The sequence below is a fragment of the Thalassophryne amazonica genome, chromosome 3 (genome assembly GCF_902500255.1).
Source record: "Thalassophryne amazonica chromosome 3, fThaAma1.1, whole genome shotgun sequence".
Taxonomy (NCBI): Eukaryota; Metazoa; Chordata; class Actinopteri; order Batrachoidiformes; family Batrachoididae; genus Thalassophryne; species Thalassophryne amazonica.
In genome coordinates, this window is record NC_047105.1 from 72184239 (window position 1) to 72197807 (window position 13569).

Here is a 13569-nt window from a genome sequence, read left to right on the forward strand (position 1 = left end):
TGCCAGGGGTTGTAGCGTTTGCTGCTCTGTTCAAAAACGTACACGCAGTACCTTTAATCTGTGTGCAGCTGAGAGCTGAGTCAGGTTTAGGGTGACCAGATGTCCCGCTTGGTACGGGATTGTCCTGCATTTCCATTACTTTTCACGCGTCCCTCAAAATTAGATGGTGTCAGGTATTGTTATTGACAATCTGGCTTCAATTTTGAAATGTGTGTTTTATAATCTGACAAATGGCTGTGTGGAAAGAATCAGAGAATCAGTGCCCAAAAGCACTGTGGCAGCTGTTCAAAACAGATCAGTGTGGTGAGGGCAACCCCTTGAGCTATATTTTAGTCATTTATCTTGTCATAGTTTGGTTCTAATTATCTCACGCCTGTGTGCAATACTTTTGTCTGTGATTTTATTTTCTGTTTATCAGTTATTTCCTGTTTATTTTACTTTAGTCATGTGTCTAGTTTCAGCCCTGCCATTGTATATTCATTAGTTTTATTTACTGTTTGCTTTTCTTTTGTCTTATGTTGAATTATCTGTTTATTGTTACACTTGAGTTCCATTCTGGTTTAGTCTTAGGCTTTATTTTCTTATTTAGATCTTTTCAGTTTTTACATTTATTTCATGGTTTAATTGTTTGTTCCTTCATTTTGGGTTTTCTTTATTTTATTTCTTAGGGCCCTGTCCCACTGGCGTTTAGGAGCATTTGCGTATGGATTGCGCACAAAATTGGCCCATATTCGCCAAACATCTGCAAAATCCGTGTAACATGCTTGTATGAGTCGGCTGTCATCCGAACACGCCCGTGATCATCCGCAGAGGCACGCATGTCCGCAGCCAGGATTTTTGAGCTGTTCAAAAATCTGAAAGCGGATAACATCCGCCTCACATGCTCCATATATACTCAAGTCATACACAGTACATACTCACTCCATGCGCTGTATATCTGCCGTTAACCGCTGATATCCGCAACTGATGAGGATTTGCAGCTTGACAGCGGACTGAGACAGTGTGTAAAACAGATATATATTGTGCCCATCATGTCCACATTACAAACTAAAATATGTTGTAGTGACTGCATATAGATTGGCCACGAAAAAAGCGTTTTTATTACGCCTGCTTTGCAGCTGATTTGCGGACATTCTGTGAATGCATAACAAAGACGTCACGTAAACCCAAAGTACTATATTTGGCAGAAAGCGACATACCTGCCAGTCAGTGCCAGTTTGACTGTGTAGATCCACAAAGACGTAATAGCTGCTGCAATCCAGGACTTTTATTTAGCACCAACAAAAGGAAGAGTTGCTGTTTATAGCCACAACTCACGCTGAAGTCTGTTTTCTGTGAGGCTTTCAAAAAAAAAAGGAAAAAAAAAAACACCGTCTCACACCCGAGCGGCTTCCCCCCTCCCGCTCCCCAAACTCATGAACAGTTAACCCTCGCATGACAACAAGAATATTAACTCTGTGATCAACTTGTCCAAGTCCAGCAAATACTCCAGAGCCTGTATTGTTGGTGTGAATAGTGATTTCGACGGCCTGAGTGAGCTTATTTTATGACCGCAGTGCAGATGCCGTGCACACACAACACGTGCGTGATGCATTCATAATACACCCGTAACGCTGCCGTGATAATCTCAATGTGTCGGATCAGTTTCCTCACTACATGCGTTATATAACCATGATTGTTCATCATATATTCAATATATCTTATTAATATCTCCGTGATTCATACTGGGACATTTGTCATTTTTGACCATTTTTGTTGCGGATGACAACGAACACCCGCAATTTGTATACTCAATTCATGCGCAATTGATCCTCTCCCCAGTGGGACAGGGCCCTTAGGACTTGGGTTTTGTTCATCTTTTGTTTTGGTATTTTATTTTGATCACTGTGGTTAGGTTCATCATCTTGTCAGGTCCTGTTCACTTTGCATTTGTCTAACTGCACTATCTTGCACCAGCATCCCTCATCTTCATTGTAATTCTGTCTGCTTTGTCTTCCTGCACTCTCTTGATTCCTGTCTCTGTCTCATCTGACCATGCCCCTTCTAGAACATTCCCTGACACCTGCGTCTTGTTTCCCTAAATACTGCACCTGTTATTTGAGCCCCACTTTCTCCATTCCCTGCTAGTTCGTTGTGATTTCTTGTCCACATTCCAGCCTCTGTTCTTGCTCTGTTTTGCCTTGCCGTTATTGACCATGCTTCGTTTTTGACCTTGCTCCTGCCTCAGCCCATGTATTTTGTCTCCTGGTATTTTTGAACTGTACTTGTTGTTGACCACGCCTCTGCTTGACCCCTGCCTGTACCACAACTTCTCAGACTGCCTTCCTGTGTATCATACCCCAGCCTGTTTTTTGAGATAAAGCTTTTTACTTATACCTCAGTGTTGTGAGTCTGCAGTTGTGTTCAACCACCTTCGGTGCCATGCCTACCCAGTCCATGACAATTTTAAGGTTCTCCTACTAGCTTATAAAATTGTTCATGGACTGGCACCTTCCTACTTGGTTGACTTAATAAAACCCTACATTCCGGCCCGGGCCTTGCGCTCGCAGGATACAGGACTATTTTGTGTTCCTAGGGTGAATATAAAATCTGCAGGCAATGAGCGTTTTCTTATTGGGCCCCCTTTCTGTGGAACAGTCTTCCAGCATTTATAAAGCAGTCAGATTCTGTGGACACTTTTAAAGCCAGATTGATGACGCATTTGTTCTCCATTTTGTTTAGTTAGCATAATTGTTACTATGCTTTTTATTATTGTTATTAGGTTTTTATTTATTTTAATATTTATATTTCTTTACTCTTTTAATTATGTCTTTTAATTGTGCTTTTAGTTTATTTTAATTTTTTTGTTTTTGTTTGTGTGAAGCACCTTGGGGCGATGCTGTCGTGAGTTGGCACTCTACAAATTGAATAAAATAAATTGAATATTATTATTTTAATTTGTTATAACTTTTTGTGTCTCCTGACCAGTTTCGATTTGTATTTCTGGTTTTATTTATTGTTTTAAGTAGTGCCTAATTTTATGCCCAGTGGTGCCTTTACTACCGCTAGGTGGCATTTTCAGTAAATACAGATTATTTTCAAATGCACTTCTTTTGTGTAGTTAATATTATTCTGAGATGAGCTCGTATTGTAGCTAATAGGCATGTGGAGATTAATCGATACGAATCGGTATCGAGATACAAACGTGCGCGATGCGAGTACATCTATTCATTCAGTGTGCAACAATTCAGTTGACGGGTGAAATTGAGATGCATCGCTCACTACCTGCACATTGAATGCACCATGGACAGAAGCCAGAAAGCACATTTCTACCACAACAAACATGATGACAGCAATAGCCTTTTTGCTTAATGATTCCCTTATCGGTCCTTCAATTCAGGACACCGGAGCGGCTGTTGTTTTTGAGGGTGTTTATTGGGAAAATGATCATTTCTCTACATTGATTGCAGACTGCAGCAGGTTTTTTGAAGCTTGAAGCAACAAAGCAGCACTTCGACCCGCTGTTTGCTGGTTCTCTGCTTCGCTGGTTTTCAGAAGTGGCAAGTCCACAATTTCTTTGTTAATCCCTCTTAAACCCATTTAAAGATGTCAGTCATGAGTCACCTTTGTGTAGCTTAAAGCCACGAACTGGGACTCTTGTCTTGTTGTGGGCAAGAAACGAGAATCATCCTCCGTTCCACACCGGAGTTTTACACAATGGTTCTCTGGTGTGAGCACCAGCCGGTGTGTAGTGAAGTTGTCCATCAGGTAAAGGAAATAATAATAATAATATTATTATTATTATTAATAAAAATAATATGGAGTTGCATTTGTGTGATTAATATCTGAAAGGAAATGCTTTTGACAAAAACTACAGACTTTGTTTATTTCTATTTGTCCAGAGATCAACGATCCATTATGTACATCAAGGATCCAGTGGCCATTTACAGATTTTATTGATTTTTATTTATGTCCAGAGATCAAGGATCCAGTGACCAATTTCATATTTATTTACTTTAAGACTCAATAAAATGTTGTTGATATAGAAAACCTGTAAAGCCTATTTTTACTACACAGAAAATTCATAAGAGGTATTGATAAGGCATGGGTTAAAGTTCTCCGTCACAATGACGGATTTCCGTCATTTGGAAAATTTAACCACACATACGCGTACGCACGTGGTGTCATGCGTGTTTTGGGGCCAAAAAATGATACTCTGTGTCAAAGCAACATCCCATTCTGCGCTAATCATAGCAGCAGCAGTGGCACCGTGAACTGCGGGGGAAGGGACTATGTGAATTTTCACTCCTCTCCGCTGTTTTTACTGCTTGCCATAGTCCGTCTCCTCCCTGTCTTCATGGGATCATTGACAGACCTTCCTCAAGTAGAGCAGGGTGTGGCTTTGCTTTGAACTAATGAAGCAATGATCTGAATCACTGCTTCGATGGTTTGTAGTTTTATTTCGCTTTATTTTAATTTTGCCCTGCTAAAACCCTAAACAGCATATGTCTGTGAGTAATATTTACCTTTTTTTATGTTATACCGACCTGTTATTGTCTTCTGAAACAGCTGATAGACATATTTTATAACTTAAAAACGGGACCGATGCTAACGTGTTAGCATGTCTATGGCGTTTTCAGTGTTAAAGTTAGCATTAAGCTGGTTGCATCTCAGCAGTTTGTGTGCATTTCTGTATAATTAATGGCTCAGCGTTTGTTGTCGTAAAAGAGTCAAATGTATTACGAATTGTAATATTTTTTATTTATTTTATTTATATATTAATAATAGCAACAACAACAAAAGTAATAACTACTATTGCTACAATACAATTTTAGAGAAACAGACAAAAAGAACCTGATAAAACAAAACACGACAGAAAAGGTAAAACCAGCTAACAATAAACATAAATAAATAAATATAGAAATAAATAACTGTTAACTGTGAACACCTAGTGACTCTTACACCTCCACTTCCTCCCTGTTTTATTTAAGTTTAATGACAATTTGTTTCAGTCAAACCACATCTAAGCTGTGTTTTTACACAAGAAAACTGCACATTTGTGTCTTTTTTCATGCAAATAACTTATTAAAGATCACATATTACACTTTAGTCAGGCCTTTAAAATACGTTTGTGGACTCTTGCCGTAATATGTTGTCAGTGGTTGAGATAGTTTCTGTAGGCATCTAAAAATGCTCATAATCGGGTAAAACCTGATGGAAATCTCTTTGTGGTGTGTCAGTGATGTATGTATGTACAAAATAAAACAAAACACTACTCCAGGTATGTTTTTGACGAGAATATAACATCATGACTTTGTTACAAGGTCAAACGTTGATGTTGCGTGACAAAGGCCTTTTAATAATAACTCACTTCAAGAAATAATGGCAAAACTCACATGTAAGTAAAAAAAAAACAAACAACAAAAAAATGATTAATCGATTACTAAAATAATCATTAGTTGCAGCAAGTGAGAGCATTTTACAGATTAAATGTGAATAAGCCAGTTTTGAGTTTCTCAGTGGGCATACGTTTTCAAAACGGGTGACAGCGTTACTTTGTGCACAGCAGAAAAACGTTGTCAGTTGCTTTAGGCCCTAATTTTGTATTTTATTGACTGTACAGCCAGCAACACAGCACCCAGTTGGTGCATTCACCGGATTAGAACAGATCAAAATACTACAGAAGACAAAGAATTTTTACTTGACAGTTTGAAGTGAGTTTTCTTTGTTTCAGAGGACTTCATACCCATTAAAATTCACCAGAATATACAAAATTTGACTTGCTCTTTTAAAAAAATTTCTGGGGGAGCACCCCACAGACCCCCCATAATCAATAGTGTGTTTTGACTTCACACTTTGAAGTGGCTTTTATTTGTTTCAGAGGGCTTCATACTCATTAAAATTCACCAGAATATATAAAATTTGACTTGCTCTTTTAAAAAAATTCTGTGGGAGCACCCCCAGACCCCCCATAGTTTGAAGTGTTTTCTTTGTTTCAGAGTGCTTAATACCCATTAAAATTCACCAGAATATACAAAATTTAACTTGCGCCTTTTAAAGGAAATTCTGAGGGAGAACCCCCCAGATTAGTGTTTCAGATAAATGTGCCAGACGTGGCCGTCAAACAGGCCGGGAGGGTCTGGCACCGCGTAGTTCCTAAGAAACTATCTATATTGGCCTCTCTTCATTGGCTTCCTGTTAATTCTAGAATAGAATTTAAAATTCTTCTTCTTACTTATAAGGTTTTGAATAATCAGGTCCCATCTTATCTTAGGGACCTCATAGTACCATATCACCCCAATAGAGCTCGCTCTCAGACTGCAGGCTTACTTGTAGTTCCTAGGGTTTGTAAGAGTAGAATGGGAGGCAGAGCCTTCAGCTTTCAGGCTCCTCTCCTGTGGAACCAGCTCCCAATTCAGATCAGGGAGACAGACACCCTCTCTACTTTTAAGATTAGGCTTAAAACTTTCCTTTTTGCTAAAGCTTATAGTTAGGGCTGGATCAGGTGACCCTGAACCATCCCTTAGTTATGCTGCTATAGACTTAGACTGCTGCGGGGTTCCCATGATGCACTGAGTGTTTCTTTCTCTTTTTGCTCTGTATGCACCACTCTGCATTTAATCATTAGTGATTGATCTCTGCTCCCCTCCACAGCATGTCTTTTTCCTGGTTCTCTCCCTCAGCCCCAACCAGTCCCAGCAGAAGACTGCCCCTCCCTGAGCCTGGTTCTGCTGGAGGTTTCTTCCTGTTAAAAGGGAGTTTTTCCTTCCCACTGTCGCCAAGTGCTTGCTCACAGGGGGTCGTTTTGACCGTTGGGGTTTTTACGTAATTATTGTATGGCCTTGCCTTACAATATAAAGCGCCTTGGGGCAGCTGTTTGTTGTGATTTGGCGCTATATAAATAAAATTGATTGAATTGATTGATTTAGATTGAAGTGAGTTTTATTTGTTTCAGAGGGCTTCATACCTGTTAAAATTCACCAGAATACACAAAGTTTGACTTTGTCTTTAAAAAATGTTTTGGGGGAGCACCCCCAGACCCCCCAGAATCAAGACTACACCCCACCCCCACCACCCTTTTATGTGTCTTTATGTTCAAGTTTTGCATTCTTTTTATGCTTTGTCTGTCTCTCCTTAGAGGCTGTTTAGAATAGATTTGTATACTGTATAATGTGTTTATTGTATTTATTGAGGAAAAAAGAGTGTGTGTGCCCCCACTACGCCACATTTTAGGGAATTGCTAGCTTTGATTTTTGCCAGGAAAAAATTTCAGTCAGATGAAAATTTATTGCTTTAACCCATGTGATAAGGGAATTGATAAAGAATTGGATCGATAATGGCATCAATATCGATAAAATCTTAATACCCATCCCTAATCATATCGCATTGTTAGGAATTGAATGGCCATCAAATCGGGAACAGGGGTGAATTGTATCGCATCGTATCGTCATGTATTGCTATATGTATCGTATTGCTGATAGTGTATCGAAGTGCGTATCGAATCGTTGTCAGTGATGAGAGTCACATGCCTAGTAGCTAATGTTTTGTTCAGATAATCAGCCAGTGTAACTTACTACATGTATCCTACTTCAGAACACGTTCTGCTTGAATATGTGGTTCAGTTAATTGTTCTGCTAGAACAAGCACTTTAATGTTGTCATGTTTGGAGTTGTGCTGGGGCTGTGCTGTTACTGTCTTTTGTTGGAGAAAATACAGGCGAGCCAATTCATTTTAAAGCACTTAAAAGAACAATTGTAGCATTGACTATTCTGTTTGATTGGACACAGTTAGGTGTTAATAAGAGAGGAACTGTGAAATGGAATGAAAGCTTCACACTTACTATGTTTTCTTATGTGAGAGAACTTGGGAAAGATGCATTTAAATCAGATGAATTTAAGTTAATAAAATAAGCCGGAGTGCATCTTAAAAATGCAACACAGATCCACAGTCATTTTGATCCATAATCATTACATAACCATAGGAACCGACCTGTAGCTGCCTGAAGGTCAGTCTGAATGTGGCCAGTTACAGTGAGTTTCATGCTCAGACATATACGTCAATCATCAATCTGGGTTGCTTTTTGTATTCAGAAAAAGAAAACATCAGATACATCTAAAGAAGATTGAATAACCACAAAGTGTTAATAAATATGTACCCTGAGCGATGAATCCTGCTGAGTTCTCCTCCTGTGTTCACACAGAGCAGCCTTGTTGAATATCTTTCCAGTTCCAGTTCCACAAGGCTCGCTATGTAACCACAGTTATCTCCTTTCAGAGCCTCAAATTGTACAAACACATGGCGGTCATTAAAGATCTGATCGCAGTCATTGATCCACAGTCATTGATCCAGTAAGCAGGTAACACCGTTAGAGAAGGGCAGAAGCAGCGACTTGCAGCAGTGAGGAAAAACAAATAAAAACAGAGAATGCACATCCCGGGAACATGGTGCATATTATATATTGCGTCTAGCCTATTGATTTTGAATCAGGACGGCATGATCTCAAATCGTGACGATATCTGTGCTTTCCTATGTACAACCCCAATTCCAGTGAAGTTGGGACGTTGTGTAAAATGTAAATAAAAACGGAATACAGTGATTTGCAAATCCTCTTCAACCTATATTCAGTTGAATACACCACAAAGACAAGATATTTAATATTCAAACTGATAAACTTTATTGTTTTTGTGCAAATATTTGCTCGTTTTGAAATGGATGCATGCAAAACATTTCAAAAAGCTGGGACAGTGGTATGTTTACCACTGTGTTACATCACCTTTCCTTCTAACAACACTGAATAAGCGTTTGGGAACTGAGGACACTAATTGTTGAAGCTTTGCAGGTGGAATTCTTTCCCATTCTTGCTTGATGTATGACTTCAGTTGCTCAACAGTCTGGGGTCTCTGTTGTTGTATTTTGTGCTTCATAATGCGCCACACATTTTCAGTGGGTGACAGGTCTGGACTGCAGGCAGGCCAGTCTAGCACCCGCACTCTTTTACTACGAAGCCACACTGTTGTAACACGTGCAGAATGTGGCTTGGCATTGTCTTACTGAAATAAGCAGAGGCGTCCCTGAAAAAGACGTTGCTTTGATGGCAGCATGTGTTGCTCCAAAACCTGGATGTACCTTTCAGCATTGATGGTGACATCACAGATGTGTAAGTTGCCCATGCCATGGGTACTAACACCCCCCCAAACCATCACAGATGCTGGCTTTTGAACTTTGTGCTGGTAACAATCTGGGTGGTCTTTTTACTCTTTTGTCTGGAGGACATGACGTCCATGATTTCCAAAAACAATTTGAAATGTGGACTCGTCAGACCACAGCAAACTTTTCCATTTTGCATCTGTCCAATTCAAATGAGCTCGGGCCCAGAGAAGGTGGCAGCGTTTCTGGATGTTGTTGATGTATGGCTTTCGCTTTGCATGGTAGAGTTTTAACTTGCATTTGTAGATGTAGCGACGAACTGTGTTAACTGGCAGTGGTTTTCTGAAGTGTTCCTGAGCCCACACGGTAAGATCCTTTACACAATGTTGTTGGTTTTTAATGCAGTGCCGCCTGAGGGATCAAAGGTCACGGGTATTCAATTTAGGTTTTCGGCCTTGCCGCTTACATGTAGAAAGTTCTCCAGATTCTCTGAATCTTCTGATTATATTATGGACTGTAGATGATGGAATCCCTAAATTCCATGCAATTGAACACTGAGAAACACTGTTCTTCAACGGTTGGACTATTTTTTCCCGCAGTTGTTCACAAAGTGGTGATCCTCGCCCCATCTTTGCTTGTGAATGGCTGAGACTTTTGGGGATGCTCCTTTTATATCCCATCATGACACTCACCTGTTTCCAATTAGGTGTTCTTTGAGCATTCATCAACTTTCCCAGTCTTTTGTTGCCCCGTCCCAACTTTTGAAATGTGTTGCGCTATCCATTTCAAAATGAGCAAATTTTTGCACAAAAACAATAAAGTTTATCAGTTTGAACATTAAATATCTTGTCTTTGTGGTGTATTCAATTGAATATAGGTTGAAGAGGATTTGCAAATCATTGTATTCTGTTTTTATTTACATTTTACACAATGTCCAAACTTCATTGGAATTGAGGTTGTATTTTTTTAAAAATTGAAGGCTAATCCTCCCCCCATTAGACAAAGGAGTGAATGATAATCTACTGCAGGTAGCGTCCAGAGGAGGAGACAAACAGTCTACAAAAACATCCATTAAATCCACCTTTGGTTAGAGAGACCCAAACAAAAGATGCACTTAAAAAACAAATTCAAAGACCATAGCTAAACTAGGAAATACAGTCTTAAGCTTAATAGAAAATAAAACAAATTGACACAAAGACATAAAGGTCTCACAAGAACTCACTGAGCATGAGGAAACCAGAACATTACCACTTGACACATGACGGAAGATTATGGCAACAAAGTGCTGTCCAACTCTGTCTTAAGTAGAGACTCAGCAAACGAGCCCCAGGTGTGTTGCTTCAGCAGCCGGCTGACATCAGGCACTCCAGGCAGGCTGGAACGCAATACAACGGACTGGACTGCAGTCCAAACCACAACATATTCAACCCAAACTGTGGCTTTTTGTGATCTGTAACACCACTAGAAAGAAACATGTTTACAGCCTGTTGCAAATACAGTTTTGGTCTCTAAAGTTAGTTTTCCCCATTCATAACAAATTTGCAGCAGGTAACTTTTTATGTACCTTTATCATCACTTTAAGCTATTTTAAGCCACAAAATCATGAATACCAGTAATTCGGGATGGTCAGTTTGAGTGACAATTGGTGTCACTCATTAGCCAGCAGGTCCAGGCTGCACTAGCTGTGGCTGCTAACTGCTGTGGACACAACCATGTTTGTCCTTTGTGAGCATTTTATTACAAATATCTGTGATATCTATGTAGTTGCTTGTATTAACGGACCACATAAGAAGTCTGTGCTCCAGTATTTCTGTTGAGTATTATTTAATTTGTATGTTACCACTGTTAGCAAGTATCCAGTATCCACAGCTTGGTGACATTAGCTCCTCTGTTTCTCCATAGTTAGTAAGCCAGTATTATGTTCATAGTTTTTAATAGCCACACCCATGTGGCTTATTATGAAAACCACCATCAAGTCCACAGAAATATGCTTTAATCAACAGCTGTACAAAGTTATTGTGTTAGCGTTAGCTTGTTTGATAAGCATGAAATGGGGGGGGGGGCATGTTTGGATTTCATTCATCCCTTAAAGGTCAATCTGCACTAACCTACACTCTACCCATTTATTGGTTGGCTGAGGGTTATGCAGAGTTAGGCCTGCCAAGATGGCAGCATTTGGAGCCACCACATTTGATCTTCAAGCCAGTTCTTCAGACAAGCTATGAGTAGCGTCAAGGAGACTTTGTCCAGTGTATTTACAGTCTGTGAACATATCATGTGACAATGTGCGTGAAAGCAAATACTTCTGGCCCAAAATCTTCAAGGGGAAATAATTAGACTTTTGTTGTTGTTGTTGTTGTTTATTTTAAATCATCATATTTGTCAGTTACAGAGGTTGAGCATTCTGCTCAGATGATTCATCACAAAGGTTTTGCTACCACCAATATTTAATACATGCAAGCAACTAGTCTGGCAAAGCCATGAGTACCATTGTGTGAGTTTAATCACAGATCAGTTCCAAGGGAGAAATGATACAGAATTCTGTCACAGTACTCAGTGACAGTGATTTCATCACTTCAACAGTTGGGTCGCTCCACATATGTGTGCGTATGTCTGTGTGTGCCAGGATCGCCGTGTTTTCAGTCACAGTCTTCTATGATGAGCGTGTGATGATTGTGGCGGAGCAGAGACCAGATGCCAGCGAGGAGGACAGCTTCCAGTGGATGAGCCGTGTGCTTCAAGTACATTGAATCCGTCAAGTGTTTTATTATCCACATTCTTTTCCACCAAAGTTGTTGTTTGATCACTCTTTGTTTGTTTTTGCTGTAGGCTATTGACAGCATCCATCAGGTGGGCCTCTACTGTCTGGCTCTGGTACCTGCCAACACCTTACCTAAGACACCCCTGGGTGGTATCCACATCTCTGATACCAAACAGTCCTTTTTAGAGGGCAACCTGCACCCCTGTAACATCCTTATGTGTCCACACACGTGTGTCACCAATCTGCCCAAGCCTCGCCAGAAACAGCCAGGTATATGCATTTAACAGAAGTTGATCTGTCGCAAAAGAAGTTTATGAATTGTAAAAATAAAATTCAGAATTCATGCCTGAATTATTATCTATATTATAATAGCCAAGTGGTCTCTATGTGCGTGTATGTATGTGTGCGTGTGTATGGTTTTGATCACAGAGAAACTGGGGAGAGCTGACATTTGCCATTTGGTATGTTTATATATTTTGGGTCAAGGATGAGCACCTCCAAAACGGAAAGTCCTATCAGGTTTCCGTTTTGGATAGGAATTTTTGGTGAAATTTACAATATTCGCTAACAACACTGAACAATGGACATTGTGCTGCAATGTACCTTGGGAGTTTGGGGTTTTGGGGATTTAAATATTGTTATTGTGGTCCATGTTATTTTAACATTGTTGTTAGTGTTATTGATTCATTGTGTTTTTGTAGGTCAGTTGGTTTATTCAGTTTAGTTAAGCATCATGTTGCCGTTACTTTGAGGGAAACTTGTACTACGTTTGATGTCTTCTGCCACCGTCTCTGTTTGTGGCTGTGTAAAAATAAAAGCACCTGCTTGCGGCAGAATGCAGAAAAGACAAAAAGCTCTGCATGCATGCGTGCAACTTCAATCACGGACAGACTGGGGAGAGCTGACATTTGCCGTTTGGTATGCTTATGTATTTGGGTTCAAGGATGAATGCTACCAAAACAGAACATTGGAAGGGCTAATATTTTTGGAGAAACAACACTGAACAATGGACATTGATAATTACATTCTGGACTAACATGCCGATTCAGCAGGGGGTGGTAAGTCATCTATATATTAAAAGTGTGTGTGTGTGTGCGCGCACGGCGTCTGTACGTGCGTGATTTTTAGTAAGTTCAATGTAAGTACCTAATATAATTGCAAATTTGAAAACACTTATTTACATTGTGGTCCATTTAAAAATCAAATGTCAAAATCGAAGTAATAATAAAATACAGTAATAATAATAATACTGATAATAATAGTGCGTATATGATAACAAGGGCATAAACAATTTATAAATACATTAAGATAGTAAATTAACATTTTAAAAAATTACGTAATTAACAAGAAATGAAGGGGTTGAGTTCTTTCTCTAAAACTGTTGAGGTCTGAGGTTCTAAAAACATTCTGGACTCACACACCATTCCAACTCTATAGAAATTCTGCCCTCTTGAAAAATGTCAGCTAACTATTTTATAAACACTACCCAATCTTGAGCCTGTGGATCCCCACGGGCAACACGCTAGTTAACCTTATCTTCTGTCTTGAGAGATAGTGCAGTGACAGTTGTTTGGCTTCAAATGAAAAATGGTAAACTTTCCAGCCATGTGCATCTAATTCTAGATTGTAGCAAAGAGCAAAACCGAGAAAATGTCACGCCATTTGCATATGTGAACCCATAT

General features: G+C 39.5%; 1 protein-coding gene across 1 annotated transcript in view; it reads left to right on the top strand.

Annotated features, from left to right (window-relative positions):
- Window positions 1-13569, top strand: part of dip2bb (disco-interacting protein 2 homolog Bb) — a 275837-nt gene that overhangs the window by 191559 nt on the left and 70709 nt on the right. Inside the window, 2 exon segments of the mRNA XM_034166708.1 lie at window positions 11753-11867; window positions 11956-12157. Coding sequence (XP_034022599.1) covers window positions 11753-11867; window positions 11956-12157 — 317 coding nt within the window.